At 44.0% G+C, this 19348-nt stretch overlaps 1 protein-coding gene across 10 annotated transcripts in view; it reads right to left on the bottom strand.

Annotated features, from left to right (window-relative positions):
• Positions 1-18871, bottom strand: part of SEMA6D (semaphorin 6D) — a 32097-nt gene extending 13226 nt beyond the window's left edge. For 4 of the 10 annotated variants that reach the window (XM_068409859.1, XM_068409866.1, XM_068409860.1 and 1 more), the window contains exons 1-6: positions 18757-18869; positions 1537-1689; positions 1065-1176; positions 409-469; positions 238-300; positions 47-148 (exon numbers count right to left, since the gene is read on the bottom strand). In XM_068409859.1, coding sequence (XP_068265960.1) covers positions 47-148; positions 238-300; positions 409-469; positions 1065-1176; positions 1537-1689; positions 18757-18838 — 573 coding nt within the window. In that variant the 5' untranslated portion in view covers positions 18839-18869. Of the gene's footprint in view, positions 1-46; positions 149-237; positions 301-408; positions 470-1064; positions 1177-1536; positions 1694-2295; positions 2318-7978; positions 8001-18620; positions 18669-18756 lie in introns of those variants that run through there. The other 6 variants (XM_068409868.1, XM_068409861.1, XM_068409862.1 and 3 more) reach the window with 6 other exon arrangements.
• Between the last annotated feature and the right edge of the window lie 477 nt (positions 18872-19348).

The raw sequence follows: 19348 nt of genomic DNA, 5'->3' as shown, positions 1-19348 counted from the left end.
GCAAGCAAAGCCAGCAACAGATTAATGACATTTTCAATACTCTTACCCGATAGTATCTGCACATAGGGTTAAATGCATTTGTTCCACAGACAAACACCATCTCATCATTTCTTGGAACAAAGACTTTAATGAAGTTATGGCATTCATCCTGAAAAGAGAGTAAGACATATTAATCACAGACTTCACCTATATAATAAAATTAGTGTTGTTTTTCTATAATGTATGTGCTAAACTTACTTTATGTTTGCCTTTCATAGCACAGTTCTCTCTGTCCTGCTGCCTTGACCTCCATGTTAATTTCTGTTAAATCAAACCAGAAAAGAACATTTGATTTCCTTTCCACAAAAAAAAAAATATTAAAACCAAAGAAAATACCTCTCTCCTTTGCCAGCACCTGGATCTACTCACCTTGCTTGGAGTAACTTCTGATTTTGGAACTTCATTTAAGTTTACAGTGTAAACTTGGTCCCTGTTTGCAAAGAGTAAAAAGACAAGTAAATTTAATTAATTGGCCTTATTTTTGATAAGCTAAATCTTTTTAGAGTGTTTTGCTAGACCAGAAACTTCTATGAAATGCTTATGGATATTCTGTGTTTAATACAAATCAGAGAAGGCTGGTCATTAGCAACATGAGGTGGTTTTGATTTTTATTGGTGTGGTCCTTCGATAGCACCTACAGTGTCCAGCTATACATCTCTTGTCTTTCCATTCTGCTGAAGACTAATCCGGACTGATACGATATTCAATGTGTGATGCTCACTTCCTACATCCCTGATGTGTCAGTCCAAGTTTAAAATGATCCGGAGAGGTTTTTGTCAGGGCAGTAATATAAAAGAGGGAAAAGAGTATTTCATCACTGGTTTTAGCATAACTACAGTAACTGCAGCCATCAAATCCAATTTTCATGCACTGGCCACAGATAAGAGTATATTTCTCTGGGAAGTCCTCCCCTAATTCTAATTTTTAACATATTCTGCAGATTTTTCTAAATGAATTTTACACATTAATGCAAAACCAGAAGAGAAAAGAATTTCAATCTAATGAACTGAGTGAAGGAAAATTACCTGCCAGCGATATAAAGTGTGTCTCGAATTTTCAGCATCAGTTGGAAGTCCAGTCTGTGCTGAGATTCATTGCCTGAAGGGCGTCCTCTAAATACTGGATATTGCCTTGAATCTGCAAGTAAAAATGGGCTACACCATCACTCAGGATTATAGAGCTAAAGAATCAATATATGGCATTGATTAGCTGTATATACTAGGTGTAGAAGGGTTTAAACTAAATTCCTTGAGTAATGTCTTGAATATAAATGAGGAAAAGATGGCTAATGTCAGCAAATGTTCTTTTTCCTGAAGTTATTGCTGTATTTCTGATTGCTTTTTTAAGAAAATGATTAAGTGTTCTATTAAAGATACAAAGCCAGTAAACACATTTTAATTGGAAAAAAAAAGAGACTTTTTTTTTTTAACTTCCCAAGGGAAAAAAAAAAATTAAAACTTTTTCCCTCGCGGTTAGCACCATTTGCAGATTACTTACAGTGGTAGTCAACAATGTTAATAGGGTCCTCATCTTCAGGGAAGCTGACAGCTCGGCACTGGGACAGACTCATTAGCATCACGGAGGCACAAAGCAGAGGAAGCCTCATGGCTGGTGAAAGACGAGTACTACCTTTGGGGCAACACTGCTTAACTACCTGGAAAACAGGAACATGCCAGTGAGATTTCAGCAGCGCAGGACAGTAAACGTGTCTTCCTACTGCAGAGGAAGAGTTTTTCCTTTGTATTGGAGCACTGGCAGCAGTGGACTAAATTGGCGTTATGAAAGGCTCCTGTATGCACACTGATGGAAAACTGCTCTGTGACATAACCCTACTCAAAGCTGCTCTGAAACATATTGATGTTTGCTAATTTTTAGCTGGATTTACAGGCATTTCCAAAGAAGCTGATGACTGTCAGCCCGTTTAATTCACGGGAATCACAAACAGAACATGCAGGCTGCTGACCTGGCAAGAAAAATTGTCAAACTTGGGATTAGAATTTTAATTAAACTGCAATCTCTTTCCATCCCCCCCATCACTGAATGTCATCCAATAAAACCCTTTCCCCATAAAATACCTAAATCTCATCCACCAAAGTCACGACACACACACAATCTGTCTGAACATCCATGCCACGTTTTAAAATTATTGCTTGTTTCCAGGCTGTGCCATCATAATACTGAGCCTAACGTGCTCATTGCAAAAGACCTTATGTCTAGGACCACACAGTTGATGCTTTGCCTTGTGCAGTGACTTACACACGTGCAAAGTAAAAATGCTGCCTCCACAGTGTGACGGTGCTTGTCACAAGCTTTGCAAGGGCACCAAGAGACTCAAATGGGGGCACAACGCTGAATTGCGTTCCCAAGATGCCATTTTCCCCAGATTGTATTTGTTACTGTAGAAAGCTAGAGACTTCAGAGACTTTCATGGTGGGGTTTTTGTGTGTGTGTGTATGTGTGTGCTCCGTAGATTATACAGCACATCTTATGATAGCACCACTACATTATACAACACAGCTTTTAAGAGAGGAAGGGAAACAACTTCTCCAATTAAACCGCAGGGATATTTTAGTGAGCAGAATGTAACTACTCAAGTTGCAATTTGGGTAGGATACAAGAAAACACATCTCAAAGTGAAATGCAATCCTTAAAGACCACAAGCAGTCTGGGCAGGGGTCATGTTTCTCATTAGAAACCTGGCAAATGTAGTACTGTTCCCTCCTCCAACCTTTTGGAGGCATTCATTCAGCCCCGATTCACAGGTCAGAGCTTTGAGTCACCAGCTCAATGCTTTGCAGTTGCTGAAATTGGTTATTAAACTCTTTGTCTAAACAGAAAAAAAGAAGCCTTTCCATTTTAATGTTTCAAGAATTGCTGTGAGATGTACACGTTGCCAGCCCAAAGTGCCAGGCCTGATCCAGCAAAGCACATAAGTATTAATCATTTAATAATTTGAAAAGCAATTAAAAAACCCCTTCATAACAACACTTGACCTTTCAGTAATGCTTACTGGGGATGAAAATACTGTATTTGCTAATTGATACTACGGCTGGCTAGGGGCAGGGCTTCTTCCCTTCCACAAGGCTGCTGAGCTCTGCCAGTTCGGGCTGGAGTGTGAGGAGACCAGCTTAAAGGCTGATAATATTTGGTGATGGGGGTGGTGTCTGAATGCCTGTCCATTACGGACTGACCTGAAAAGAAGCATTTTCCACTGTTAATGATATTTCTGTATCTCAGTCCACCAGTCCAGAACGAATGGGCTGTGCTCTTAGTCAAGATTGATGAGTGCAGTGGTTAATAAACACTAATGATTCCTGGCACTTTCCCTCTGCTCTTCCTTGTCCTGACATGGCCTCTTCAGCTGAAGCATCTTGTGTTAAATTACTAATGAGCAAACTTAAAACAAACTGGAATTAATAAAGTTAGTCAAATTAGTTCGTTCTTGTGAAAGCACCATTAGAGCAAAGTCCTGCAGCACAGTGGCTCCCAGACTCAATAACAAATCATTAATATTTACACAATCTTTTTTTTTTTTTTTTGTCTTTTTTTCAAGAAAAGCAGCCTCCAAATATCCAACCCACTGCTGCCCCAGTGAAAGAAGAGAAAGGGGAGGCACATAAACTGTATGCTGAGTCAGCGCACAGTAACATCTATAAGGTGCTTAGTAAAAAGCCCTCCCTGAAGCCTCGTTTTCTTGGAGAACAGATGAATACAGATTGCCAAAGAGCGAGCAGCTCTCCCAGCCATATAGGCTTTAGTTAGCATAGAAGATGAGGCTGTTCATGGCCCACACATCATGACTCAAAGAGACCCTGGCCTGGCTGTAAAACGCACACAGCCTGCAAACTGTGCAAGTTCTGCCAGTATCAAGCATGGGCACATATTAGGAAGTTTCTTTTTTCCCTCTGTTTCCTTCCACTATCCCATCTAGGAAGAATTCACTGGGGCAACAAATACAAAACTTAAACGTAACCTGCCTTACAAAGGCAGATACTGTCTTCTGGAGTCAAGGAAATGGCTGCAGAGAACAAAAGGGCAATTTGCTGTGTACTGGCCACGACAATTGTGACCTAAAACCAACCTGTCACAAAACTAAATAGGAAATGACTGAAACACCAAGTAAACAAAGATAGTATCAGTTCTCTCAATTAGATTCAAATTTCAGGGGGTATTATCATACTCCATAAAACAAGTAAAGTTTTGGAAATGTAAAACCACAGGATGTGTCTCCCTAGAGGTTGCATCTAGAACGGAAACAAACTCACATTTATGTCTTCCTCAAAAAAACCCCAAACCTCTGAAGATACTCCAGAGATGAACCTTGAGAACATAAAAGGAGGGAATAGTTATGTTCAGCAATCACTTTTAACTAAACATCACCTGTCACAAGTCTCTATCAAAGAAAATGTCTACATCTGCACGAAGCACAGACCTTTGTTGTGACAAAAGAGACGAGTGGAGAGAGGGCTGGGCTGGATCAGCAAACCACAGGTCATCACTTCTTACCAGCCAGGTAAGTAGTACACATTTCTTTATTATTTTGCTTGTTAAAATATTACAAGCAAATGAACAGTAGCTCTAATTTCTACCCACCTATGAAAAGAAAATGCACTTGCTTTAAGAGGCATTTAAATGCACCTTTTAGCTGGTTGGACACAAGCATGAGATCAGAACCACTGAAAAGAGAATAAACCTGGAAGAACAGCTGTTCCCTGGATAATCATAAAAATGGTCTGCATCTAGCCCTTGGAACAGGGGTTTATGACAGTCACGTGTATGCTTCTGGTAAGCACAGATAGGCTGGAGTGAAAGACAATTCTTACCACGTTCAAACCTTTTAATGGAGGCCACTACTGGGGACTACAAATAACAATGCTGAAGTATCTGTCTGGACAAGAACAGCTCATTATGAAATGCTGGCAATGTCTACCTTGAAGGAAATGCAGAAAACAATCATACTCTGGGTCTGATTATTTTTCCCCAACCAGGATTCAGACCAGTCTTTGATTAATTTCTCTTATAAATTGCATTCCTAGCATTTCTGCTAGGAAACAGCTCATGGCAAGTGCAATGTTTGGAAATTACGATATTGCTATCCCTGTTTTGCAGCTGGGGAATTGAGGCACAGATCAAGGCTGAATTTGTGACCAAGGCCAACCACCAAAACAGCCTTTTCAAAGGATCTGAGCTGCTCTGGGTCATACGTGGTCATTCCTTGCAGCACAGGCAAACTGGCCAGTGTCACCCAGGTGGAAAAGCTAGTAACAGGTCAGAGATCTTCTGGCCATTTGGTCTATGCCATAACTAGCTGTGTCTGCAAAAACAAAGAAATACGGGTATAAATGTGAACTGGTGGCACAAATCAACTCGGTAAAGAGGACAGCAGCCTGACTGCAACAGGCCTCAAGGCGAGTGCTGTTGGTCAAGTAGAAGGCAGGCAGTTGTCCCAAGTAATAAACTGTCTCTTTGTGGCTGGCACCTTTCAATCTCAGATACGAATCCCATCCTTCAATTCCTGATTGGGGGAATCCAGAGAAGCAGGATTTCATTTCTGTTAAAATATGAGCCCTCCTTCAAACAATCACACATGAAAGGGAACAGGCTGGTGTTTCTTGCCCATTAATCTACTCCAGCCTTTGACAACGCACTGGTGACACTCCATCAATCATCTTTCCGTGCACTGCCACGTAAAAAAAGAGGGGGAAGGGAAAGGGCATTCAGCCAGCTGGAGAGAAGCAACACATAAAATAGCTTCAAACCAGACTGATGCAATATCTTCCATTCACTCAAAAAAAAAATAATTCTTAAAAATCTCCTTAACACAATAAATGCTTCTCAAAATGCTAAGCACAGACAGGAATGTGGTATGGCAAATCCAGGCTGAAGTTCAAGATAGGTCAGAACAAAAGATATATCCTAAAAGTTAGTTCACTTGTTGGGGGTTTGGCGAGGCAAAGGAGAAAAGGGCTGCAAAATTAAAAGCTGAAAACCAGGCACATAACATGAAAAGGCTTAAATGGCTCCATCATCTTCCTTCTACACCAGACAGGGCAAAATCAGGCTGTTAGGTAAGACCAGGGATCTCCTCTGTGCTTGGAGGTATGTGTTAACCATAATGTTGAGGGGGGACAGGCAGAACGGATTAGCAATATGCTGAGCTTAGTCCATTTATGTGATGTGGTTTCCCACCATCCCCAGTGACTGGAATTCGACAGATCAGGAAATCCCTGTTGTCCTCTGTTCCTTCCTGCATGCAAATGACTCCCGGAGGGCACTAATTAGTGCAAATGCACTAACTAGTGCGTTTCTGAGATGATACATTCTGAAATGTTGAGCATGAAACCACTCTAATAATAAGATAAAAGTTAAAGCAAAACAAAACAAATCCTTTACTGCTGCTTGTTCACAGATCCTCAACAAGTTTCTCGGGGCCTACAACTGAGACTTCAGTTCCTCTTTCTGATGGAGAGCAAAGCAGAACCTGTGCAACACTCAGCAACTTCCACTCATCTCAGCCCCTGGTGAGGGTCACAGTGCATCCTTGGACAGTGGCTTCAGGGCACTGGGCCAAACCAGTGCTTTGAAGCTCTTTAAGCAGAAGACCACTCAAACCACAAAGATCTGTTGGCTGGGCTACAGCAAGTCACAGATTTCACTTGCAACCAAATAAAAGTTATGTTGGTATCTGAATGGGAACTTATTGTGTTTAGCAGCCCTCCCCCCTTTTTTTTTGATGCAAAGGACTAGTGTAAGAAGGTTAAAAATATTGTTTACTACGGCCTTGGGGATTATCTTTTGATGTACAAATCACTTATGGTCCACCAACTGCAGGTTGAAAACCACTAGTTGAAAAGGGTATGGTTCAAATTCTGGGCTTCATGAAGTTAAAAGGCATGCTGGCAGTGACTCTACTTTAGGGAGGTAAGGATTTGCACAGGCGTTTACTTGCTGATGGTAACTGCTACCAGATGGGAGAAGTTCAACTTCTTGAGCCAGGTGCAGAGAGAACATCTTGCCAGTAAGGTGCAGGAGCTGCATTTCACTAGGGCACAGTAGAGAAAGGTAGGTTGTTGCTGAACTATGGTTTGTCAAGCAGGTCAGTCCTTTACAGAAGATAAAACATTTAGAAGAAATTACATGGAGGTGGTACAGGCCACCTTCAGTGGTGCCCTAGAACTGTTGTAGAAATGTATGCAGTGGCAACCATGGATGCATCAGAATATTCACTTAGAATAGCACCTTACCCCCGCTGTGCATAGAATAAAATAACTCCAGAGCAGAGCCGCACAGTGGGGAACCAGGCCAAAGTGTGTTTTGGTAGTCAAAACATGAAAATGCAGCATTCAAGCCAAATTATCCAAGCCAAAATATAAGACCAGATTGGCCCAGGGTCTGGTGGCTTGAACTCTAGAGAAGGAGCAAACAATTCTTTGTCCTACCTCTGTTTTTTTGGTCTTGGTCCTTTTTTATGTGTCTCACTGCATGAAATGGATATAATGAGTCATTTGCTCACAAGTCAGAAAGTGTTCCACATAGAACGCAACATTTGCCTTAAAAATCTGTATCAGTATCTATTATATGAGAAGCAGGGGACTGGATTCTGTCTCCGTTTAGCCCGCACCCAGGGCTAAACAATAAGCAGTTGTTCTATCACCCAATGTCCCTTCCCTGACCAAGAAAGGGAATTGGGAAAAGGAGGGAGACTGGTGGGTTGAAATTTAAACAGATTTAATACGATAAGAAAACCAATATCGATACTAATACAAAAGACACAAAATTATACTTGGCTCATACAGTGGTGGCAAGTCGCTCCAGGGATAGTAACCGTTGAGAAGAGAGGAGGAGAAAGATGGAATGGAAAAGACAGCAGAGCAAAGAGCCCCCCTCCCCAGCAGCTTTCCCATTTATAGTGACCTGATGTTAATGTTACAGAACACACCTGTGGGCCAGCCTGCGGCAGCTGCCCTGGCCTTCACTGCTGATGACCCTGATCACCACACCACAGCTGGCCACAAACTGAAACAAAACGTAATAGAAAAGTGATTCTATAATTTTATCCCCACAAAACCAGGACAGATTCCCATTTTAGGTCATATCTATACATAAGTTTTCCAATGATTCAATTGCTTTATAGTGTGGTAAGTCCTCCCAAAACAAGGGTACAACAGCCAACATCAATGCAAGTGTGATTTTCTTTTTAACTTTTTTTTTCCCAAGTGGTATTCCAGTATAAATGTGTTTCTTCTAATGAAGGCTGGCTTCAGTAAAGCTCCTGAAGGCAATGCCTGACACAGGGGGTTTACTGTACATTCAAATCTCAGAGATTGTCTATGATGGAATAAATCCATATTGTGGAGTTTGTTGACAGATTGTTTCAGCTAATTATCAAATAACACAAGAAAATATTTGTGGTTATAATAAAAGAAATATACTTAATTATTGTAGTCCCTTTTAGAAACTAACAGCGTGATTTTGTACTAATTAATAGATAAGAAGAACTGTTTCTGTCCTATAAAGGTACACCCAAATTGAAACTGGCAGTATGTAGCCATCCTCACTTTCTATAAGAACTTCAAAATCTGCAACTCTGAAGAAAAAATTCAGAGTATTTGGAGCTGTGATATTAATTGAGCAAGAAAGTGCAAATAACAGGTCTGTTATTTTAAGATAATACTTCTTTTAAGGATTCTGCATTAACACCTCTTGATCTATGCCTAAGTAAAAAATGATAGTTTAATATTAAAGTGATGAAACCCTACCACTGAGTATCACAGCTTTCATCTTAATTGGCTTATGCTATTGCTAGTTACACTTCAGTTGTTTGCAGGCTTTTAATGTTACAGAAAGCGCACCCCTCTTGATCTAGAACGAGCTGACAGAACACTTGCAAAATGGATAGGGTGACTTTTAATGATGCAAGTGTTTAGTGGCTGATTAGACGCACTTTGAGGGCTAAATTCTCCTGTGATCAACAATTTCCTTGAACACAAGGTAGTTTCACCAGGAAAGGAAGTAAAACACTAAGCAAACTGTAAGTGATTGCTTCAACTATGTTTATTTTAAGTTAATTTTTTGAGAGTGAATGTTAACTACCTTCCCTTACCAGGGTGATACAAAAGTCCTCCAGCTGAAAGCAACCTTTGATTTCAGCTCACATCTATGGTCAAACCTGCTCTGTTTTACAAAGCTCCTGCAGGACATGCTCCCCTTGAAGGTTCGTCAGGGTTGAGCTATGGGTGATAAGGTGCAAGGTACTTCAACTTAAGCAGTGCTCTGGATTCACCATTTTAACAGGCTGGCATTTTATTAATTCAAACTGCTCGTGCCCAACTGAGACTGCCCTGGGAGATTCTAAATTTATTCGTGAAAGTGGACAAGAACTGGTGCAGAGAATGTCAATACAGCGATGTTCAGGGTTTGTTCTATACTCTCAGCACTGATCCTCCATTAATTCCTGGCCGTGGGCAGCACTGGTAGCACAAGCCCCTGCCCCGATCCCAGCCCAAGGAAAGTGATGCAGCCTGCTGGGGGGAGCAGCTGTGGCTCATCAGGGTGAGCTCCGAGTGCCTCCAGCTCTCAGCTGTGTCAGAAGTGCCTGGTGCTTTTCAATAGTGGCTTTTAGCCTGAAATACTTTTATCCTGAAAACTAGAGAGAACTCTTAAACCATGATGGCAAAGATCTAATTACTTACAGTAGCACATATAGGCTTGGGTGTAGGTTTGGAAACAGCCAAACTGCCCCCCTCAGGCCCAAACAAAGCCTAAAACTGAGGCCAAAGCATTACCTTTTCCTCTCTCTACGAGGGCTGGCTACAAATGCAGGTGAGCGCCATAAGTGAAGTAAGGAAGTATCCCTCCTGCAAGCCTACAGTACATGATTTACATAGAAAAACTGCCACTCATTTCAGCATGATTAGGCACCATCTGATAAGGCAGTTCTGGGACAGGTACAAACCAGTATTTGCAGGTGAGGACATAACAAAGGTCTCAGGCACAACTTGCACAAGTCCAGCTGACGCCACAGCCATAGTGAATTGCTGGCAGCAGCCCCAGGTCTCCTGTCTGCGAGCCCTGCTGTCTCCCAGCAGTGGAGAAAGCAGCCTTCACCTTGAGCACTGCTCCAGCCCTGATTGCAGAGATAAGCGCTGCTCATTTTAGACCTGGCTGGAGCCCAGGAGGTCAGGGTTTACCTACAGGATGAAGTGAATGGGATGTTTTGAAATGGATGGGAGGTTTGGGGGGAAGAATATGCCCCAACAAGTAGGACAGGTCAAGAAAAAAGGGATTTGCACTGTGGAGAGGGCACATCTGCTGTTCAACAGGCTGTGCCCCAGACCACGTTGCTGTCAACTTCATTCCAGGAAGCATCACTTCTTCCCACCCACTGCTCTCCCCTGCTATAAACATCCCTCCAGCACCTCAGCACTGTGCCTTGCTGGAGCATGGGGCTTGCCATCTTGAGTTGCTGCTGCTGGGGAAAAGGGCTGCCTGCATGCCACTGCTCTCACTCCAAAGAGAAAGTAAATGGCTGCTGGAAAACGCAAGGGGAGAGACAGGAGACAACTACCAACTGGCAAGAAACACATCACAGCATCTCAAGCACTGCACTGGTATTATCAGCGTGCCATTCTCTGAGCTGGGACGGTCAGCCAGCCTTGCCCACAGGAATGCTGCCTATAGAGACTGGGGAACAACGTGGTTTTAGCTAGTCTTGATTTTTCTGCATGGACAAATCTGGTAGCTGGCCACCCAGTTACCTATTTGTATATGCAAAGCATGCGCTCTGCCACTTTCCTGGGCACAATCAATTACATGTACAAAATGCAGGCATGAAAACCTGGAGGAAGCCTGAGCTCAAAGTTAACGATTACTATTATCTTGTTAAGCATTAAAGATTAACTATGCCAGTGAAAGGATATATTATGAAATGTCTTTACCAGACTGGAAAGTAAATAGAGGGAGAGTTTCGTGGTTTGTCATCTCAAAGGCTACTCAGAATTTGGAATAATTGTTTAAACTGGTGCTTTTATTTACCATAATACCAAAATGTAGTCACTTGCCACGTGACTGCTCATATTTTCATTTGAGATGTCGTGCAGAAACACATGGAAATCTGGTGAAGAAAAACCAATTTTAGAACATGTTCTGAGCAATTGTTTTGCAGCACTGCCCTACAGTATGAAGTCTCTTACATTTCTTAAATTGCCTAATCAAATGCAGACTCTGTTCCAGTCACGCTAAATTTTCACATAATGGCAGAAAAACACTTCTTTCTAGCCTAGCACTGAACAGTTGGATCACGTTATTATATTTGCTGCTTTTGTAGTCTCTGAGTGTGTATTTGTAAATGTACGTATATAGATATTCACAGGGGAGGGCAGGGGGAACACTGGTGCCCATGCCGTGAGACCCTGGGGACAGTCAGAGGGGCAGAAGAATGTCGAGAGGTGCCTGTGCTGAGGGTCTTCTGGGAGCACCTGGCTTATCAAGAACACAGAGGGGTAGTGGTGAAAGACTTATTTTTATTTATTTAAAAATCAGATGTATTAGTGCAGGATTTAATCCAGCTGATTCCTTACCCTACAGTCTGCGGAAGTTATTAAGCTGATATATATGCAGTTAGGTAAATTATAGCCATGCTGTAGCCAGTTTGGGGTTGGAGGCAGGACCGGTGCAATGTGCAGCCGTGGCCATCCTGCTCTGGGTCCCAAGCTTGGGCATGTCCCTGTGCTGCATCACATCAGTTTGGGGAATTCTCTGCATCACAGAACTACCCACTTTCCATGGGCCAAATGCAATCTGCAGAGCCCACACTCGGCCGTCGTTTGGCACAGGATGCAGCCGTGCTGGGCACCAGCTCTCTCTCCGTCTTTTACTTGGGCTATATCACCTCATGATAACATTCACCCTGTAAGGCAGGGAAGTATTTGCATCACACTACTTGGGCACTTTGACTAGTGAGCCACAGAGAAGCCACAGATCAGACCTTTAAAAGTAAAAAAAAATTTAAAATAATTAAAAAAATTCAAATCAGTAACATATGGACTGCAAGTGCTTGAATCAAGGTCACAAGGAAATCTGTGGCAGATCAGGGAATGAGACTTAGGGCTTTAAAGCTTTACATTACAGCCTGTCCCATTCTCTCCTCCACACTGGCCTCCCGAGATCCCCAATACAATTGCAATGTTTCCCTAAATCCTTGTGTTATCACTAGTAATACTGGGCCAGGGTAAGAATGTGACTAAATAATCATATCTGACCCACACACTATATATGCCTGCAGGTCTATTTTTCCTCTACAGCTGCACCAAATACATTTAGGTTTGTGTTGGCATAGTTTGCCACGTAAGACCACTGTTCAATCAGGAGTGGTGCTTGTTATGTCTTTGGCGAGGATGAAAACCTGATGCTTTAGGGGGAGGAAAAGCCATAATCCACTCTCACAGTAAAACCTGTATAGTCACACACAAGACAAAAAATTCTATCCATACCCTTGCAGGGAATCAGATTAATCCCCAAAGCATGGGATTTGATTATTTTTGTCTGAGGTTATCATTACGGAAAAAAACTACATAATGCTAAAAATATCCACACAGCGTTTACTTTATGAAGAAAATATGATTTACTGAGCAAAAACAAATTACTGGCTTTTCAGTGTTAATCTTTGATAAACACGTGCTGGGTTAGAGAAACTGTCACAGAGAGCAAGTCTGCAAATTGAAAGAAACCATTCAACTCTGCAAGATGATTTTTTTCCCCCCTTATTACTCCTCTCACAAGACACCTGGGGACATTGTTCACACACTGCTGACAGCTTTCACACCACTGCTTTTCCTCTGTTATCCTTACCCTTCTCTTCCGTGCTCACCTCCAGGTGGCAATACACAAAAGAGCTGTATTTGCAAGGGGTGCCAATGCTGGCTCTTGGACAACCGTTGGAAAGCCAGAAGGCCCTCTCCTGCCTTGCAGCTCAGTTGGTTTAAGTTGCTCCCACAGGGCACTGAGCGTCCCTGACCCACCAGGCAGTGCTCCTGGTGCTGCACCGCTCAGGGAACATGCCGACTGCTTACAGCCCTTTCTGGTTTTTAACTACCATTACACTAACAGGCAGAGTCGCAGCTCCCTCACTAACACTGGACTACATTCAAACACCATCTAAAATTTTAATACTGTAGCCTTAACTATACACTGAGGCTTCTGTAAGTTAAATACACATTTTTCCTCTCTGTAGCCTCCCAAAACAGGATGGTTACACAGCCCGATGGGACATGTAAGTGTTCATACAACATGAGAAGGGATACATAAACAAGGGCTTGAAATACAAGTGCGAGAATTTTCTTTTGACCCCAAAGTGCATCTGTCATGATAGACATACACATAAACAGCAGCAACACTTTCTGTTGGTGCTGTAGCTGCTGCAGTCTCAGTCCACCACCAGCACCATAAACACGCCTGGGAAGCGTGGCAGCAGCCCTTGAGGGAAATACCTTTTGTTTCGTGCCACAATAAAGCTCTGAGGAAGGTCCTACCCAACAGAGGTGTGAGCTGGTACCTTGCTGCTGCTCGGGAAAGCAGAGACCCAGCTGTCACGACCATTTGGTGTAAGAGAGATGAACTATGTGGCTCACATTAAGAAAAGCCTATTATTGCAGTAATAGCTGAGCTGAGTGACCAGCTGATCACCCCTCATCTCTTCTGAGGTTTCACTCCCACCTCTGGTGGGCAGCTAGTCTGTGATGCTGGTTCCCACTGCTCACTTGTTACCTTTCCAGGCAAGCACCTCTGTGTTTGCTTCCCCGCTGTCCCTCGTGCACTTGGAAGAGCCCCCCAGCATGCATCTGCCAATTAACTGTCATTCTCATCCCCAGTCCTCTTCAAAGCTCCCCTTTGCCTCTGATGCCTACAAGCACGTGTGCCCGCTCTCCCCGACACACGCAGCTCGGCTGTGTTTAGGCAGCTTGTGCGCTAACACAGCGGCTGATTATGCAGGCCAACGTGGCTCTCCCACTTCTAGAGCCTGGCTGTATCCATCTGCCATCTCTTCTCTTAAACCATCTACTGTGGGAAACAGGATCCATCCTTTTCATTCTGTGTTTATCCAGTGCCTATCGAATTAGAAACCTGGGCTGCAATTTGGCTCTTAGATGCAACAGTTAAGAAAAATAACAGCAACAACAAACCTTTTTGCAAGAAGAGTATCTGTGTGCAAATACGACCTCTGTAACGTTACCAAGGTCAGGCAGACCAAGGCCAGTCTGCTGTGTGAGAATATAAATGAAAGCTGTCCAGAGACTGATTTCATTTACAAGGTTTGTAACCATTCTGGACAGAACAAATGTCACTTGCTTGCTTGAGCTCCTTGCTTGTCTTCCACCACCACTTCTTTGCTCCTCCACTTCTACCCAGCCCCTCCCTGCCTGGTACCACCTCTTGACCTCCTTTGCTCTTGAAAGCAAGAGTTCTCTTCGAGCAAGAAAGCTCTGGCTCACACATGACAGGCAGTCACGTTAGGCCAATTTAAGTAAATTATGCAAAAATCTCAACAAGTAGAATTAGCACAGAGCCACAAGCACATCCACCTGCTGGTTACCTGCCATTCACAGCACACAATTAAAACAACAAATCCTGTAATGACTTCTTTCCTATTGCATTCATAGATCTGTGAAACAAACCAAGGAAAGCATCTGTAGCAAGTATTAGCGTCTGGGCACAGATCCTGTGAAATCACATGGTTTCCGTTGTGGAACTAAAAAGGCTTCTACAAGAATGCGTGAAATACACAGCCGAAATTCTCCATCTCTTTCTGTGCTCCTTGGCAGTTTGCGGGGCTAAGTTAAAGCGGCAAGTTCTGTTTCTTTAGCTGGCGGCTTTCAAAGCACACCCCCGTCAGCAAATTGAAAGAGCACAGAAGTCAGGAGCAAGCTCCCCCTCGGGTAAGTACGGAGTTAATGTAATCCCACCCCAAACAACAGGTTGCTGTCTCCAAACTGGAGCCTTGAAAAGAAAGAGTCCAGTTGTTACCTCACTCCTCGCAGCCATTTTGTGGCCTGTCTGCAGGTGTGCCCACCGCGCTGCAGCGGGGCTGGGCAGGGGTGCTAAAACTAAAGAAACTTCATGTTCTGGAGGTTAACTTTAGTTACCATAGCCAGACAATGCTGCCAGTGGTGTGGAAGAAAAAAATTGCTGTAGCCAGCTGTGCTGTTCACAGTCGGATGGTTTCTGCATAGCTCCAAATGGTTATGGAGTCAGTAGCCTGTTGTGGCCAAGGACAGGATGATGGATGGTCTACACACACTGTCCAAGCAGGGAGAATGGCAGAAGTTCACTTCAGGGTTGTTAAAATGCTAATCTGGGTTAGTTAACAAAAGCCGAATGGAACAGAAAAGTTAGGGAAATAAAACACTACTCATATGTTATATATGTGCACTACAGATTTGATCTCTGTGGTTAACACAAACATTTGACTTTGGAAGTGGGACAATTTAACACAGTCTTCCTGTTTGAATAAACTGGATCGCTTCTGATATTAGCTGCACTGTAGTTACTGTCAAGCCATGACGAGGGAAAGCGGCTACGGCACACAACATACAGGGCTCCGGAAAACAGCATCGGAAGGGCGGTAATACGATTTTCACTGCACACCTCTTCCATGTGACATGGGAACAAATCAGAACCTACTTTCTTTTGAACTCGAGGCTGGCAGCTATTCACAGAACGAGTAACAACTTAATAAAATGGCTTAGATGGGTTTTAAGGGTAACTGCAGCAGCTTATCTGATGCATAAGAAAAGAGATCATCTGTTCGAACAGCAGTTTTGACGAAAGCAACATTTGAACTGTTTTAATTACATAGAGAGCTGCTAAGACTGAAAATAACTTGTACTACCCAACGCAAGTAATATGCCTTCCATCTTTTCTTAATTACTCATGGAGCAAATTATTACTTTATCCAATTGAAAGACATCTGATTTTTTCAAACTGGAATTGAATGTATGTTTAACACAGGACTATGTAATCAATGACCATCTCCTCTGCTCAGTAAGCAAAGCAAACACATAGTGTATTCCTTGAAAAATATCAGAGACTGCAACACAAGTAAGCTCAACATAAGCTTACATGAGCACAGCAGCTGTTGATGTAACTGTTTCCTTTGTCTTACAAAGAAAGAGTAGAACCAAAACAGCGTCTGTCATATCACCTGTATGACACATAATGAAAACCGACTGTATTCACATATGATCTCCACTTGACTCAGATTTCAAATATATTTTCTTCAGAAGGAAGCATAACCAAAACATTTCAACATTTCTCTATAGCTAACTGGGCTTCACCTGACTTCAAGGGTTGCTGAATCCTGCATTAATGTTTTTAATAGAATTAAAAAAACCATAAAAATCAAGAGCTGCAATCTGCATGTGACCAACTGTAGTAAGCCCAGAAGTTATGTTATTACAAATGCCTAATATATGCTTTGAAGTGAGCTTCTATGAGGTACTTTTCTTTACCTTCACATATCTCATATGACAGGACCAATGAGATCGGAGACCAATTTAGTCAGAATTAATTGCATATATAATTAAGCATTCTATCTAAATGTGTGCTCTTCATAAGTCTACATCAAAGTTACAGCAGTTCCAATGGCTAAAGTATCTGCTGTAATAGCCGGCTCAGACCAGCCACACAAAAGAAGTAAAAAACGTTCAGATGGTCCAGCTCAAAGGGCGCGAGAGTCTAGGGGAAAAAAAAACCGCAGCCATACAGCTGGTTTGTAGAGCTTTGACAGGGCCGTCACTGTATTCCTGGCACACGCTCCTGCATCACGCAAAGCGCGTTTAGAAAACGATGTTATCTTTGTTGCATCTCAACCATAAATGAGGACAGGTAGTGACAGGCTGCAGAGTATGAGGGAGGAAGGTAGCTGTTCGCTGTAACTAAAAGTGCAGATGAAAGTGAGAAGCTGGTTAAATAAACCAATTTAGAGCCTCTGGGTTATACTTTCTTGGTTGTCCCTTTGAAAACAAATCTGAGCTACATAATTCAGAATGCTAATAAATTCTTACTACAAACTTTTTCTTCCTGTTTTTAAAACAACTGAGCTTTATATTAACTAATATAAAAAGTGTTAAAGTTCATGATTATATAGAAAAGAATTCAGAGCCCTCAACTGGCAATTTGTATTTATCTAAGCCACAGTAAACGTTTATACAATATCTGCCAACATAACAAAATATGCCTGTCACTTACTACATTAAACATGATTACATACAGCTTAATTTACTGAATAGTAACTTAAGTAGACTTTAGAGGTGCATAGAATTTTATAGTGTGAATAAAGCAGGAAAAACATCTATTCTCTTTTGCCACAAAAGTGATTGCAAAGCTTTACAATGAGCTTCCTGTTGGACTTGGGAAAAGGAGAGAACCTCAGAAAATTCTCTGTGAAAGTATTTGTACGTGAGAGCAATAGACTAGCACTAAAAGCCTCTAAGACAGTAGGAAGCTGTTCCTTCAAATAATATTTAAGTGAATTAATAAACATTATTAAGGAAAGACTAACAACTTAGAACACAGAGCCATCTCAATAAAGATACATGTTTTTCCCCCAAAGGAAATAACCAGGAGGAAAAAAAAGCCACGCATTTACAGAGTACTGAACAGTATTTTGAAGGAAGTTTGCTGTAATTCCTGCACGTTATGTGTGGAGCGTGTGCGTGTGTACATGGATAAGCTACAATACCATCTGCACAGCAAGTGCCACATATATGAGCGTTATGAACCATCATTGCTGCTGCTGCTATGCTCAAAAGTAAGCACATTCTAAGCTAAACATACACACATAAATACAAATGACTTTACACACTGAGGGCCGAATTTTGCTTAAGTTACTCACAGGCTAACACCTGTGATACTGACATAATCTTGGCCAGAAGTAAGAAACAACTCAAAGATTGGCAGAAACCCACTGATTTAAGACTAGCTATATTCATGCTAACAAGGGGGATATCCACTGGAACTACGACATTTTCAATACCTCAACCTAAAGCATACTTAATCGCATTTTTTCAACTCACAAGATAAAACACAACGACAATCATAAAAAACACAACACAACCACCCCTCAACCCTTTAAAACACAGGCATAATATCCACCTAGAAATATCTGTGTGACCTTTCATTTCCAGAGCTTATAAGTAATAAAGAAGGCTTTAAACCCTTTCTAATTACTCCCTGGAAGCTGCCGTATCGGTTTCTGCAGTGCTAAAACGTCCCTCCCCCGCCGTCCCCCCAAAAAAGTTTCTCCGCTCTGCACCTGGGCAGAGCGCTGTTTTCCCCAGGAGGTCGGAGCGGAGCTATCCCTGCCTCTGCACGGGGATAATTCAGAACTGACTCTAGTATTTGTTTCCATCCATAATTGATGGGGAGCTTGAAACACAGCTCCCTCTGCCTCCCAGCGCCCGGCTGCTGCCGAGGAGCCCGTAAATCACGCCTCGCTGGGCGCCCGCGCCGCCGCCCCGCCGGCAGCGCCGAGCTCCCGGGGCCGGGCCGGCTCAGCCCCCGACCCAGCGCCGGCCCAAACTCACCCTAAGTGCCCCGGGGCGATAAACCAAACAGCTCCGCTCCGGCTCCCCCCTCTCCGGCCAGCGCCGGCTCCCGCAGCGGCCGCCCGCTCCGCTCCGCCTGGCAGCGCCGCCGCGCACCCGCCGCGGCCCCGCGTACCTGCCGCCGCGCCGCCGCCCACGGCCGCCGCCCGCCGGCGGGGCTGCCTCCTCCGCCCGCTGTCCCCCGCCGGGCGCCCCATCCCTGCGCTCCGCTCGGTGCCGAGCCAGCGCGGGGGAGGCGCGCCCCGCAGAGCCCACCCCTTCCCGCCTGCCCTTTTTCCCCTCCCCTCCCTTTCATGTATTTATTCTCGCCCGCCCCTCGCCACGCCGCGCTGTCCCGCCGCGCCCGGCCTCGCTCCGCCTCCCGCCTCCGCGCGAACACCGCGCCCGCGGCAGCAGCTGGCCCGCGCCCTGCCACTATCGCGGCCAACTTTTCAGTTCCCCCTCCCGCTGCCGCGCCCGGCCCCGCCGCGGCTCTCACCGCACCCGGGAGCGCGGCCCGCAGGAGGCGACAGCGCGGTCCCCGGCCGGCGGCGCAGCTCCGCGGCGAGCCGCGCCATGGCGGGGCGGGGGCGGCACCGCCCCGGCCGTGGCCGCCCCCCCCCCCCGCCTCCGCCCTCCCCAGCCGCGGGCAGCGCCGGACGCGGCTCCCCTCCCGCCGCGACCACCGAGCGACCGCGTCCGCGGCTGCGTGCGCGGAGCTCCGGTAA

This window comes from Nyctibius grandis, chromosome 11 (assembly GCF_013368605.1).
Source record: "Nyctibius grandis isolate bNycGra1 chromosome 11, bNycGra1.pri, whole genome shotgun sequence".
In the NCBI taxonomy this organism is placed as follows: domain Eukaryota; kingdom Metazoa; phylum Chordata; class Aves; order Nyctibiiformes; family Nyctibiidae; genus Nyctibius; species Nyctibius grandis.
Note: the sequence above shows the minus strand (reverse complement) of the source record. Positions and strands in the feature narration are given on the sequence as shown.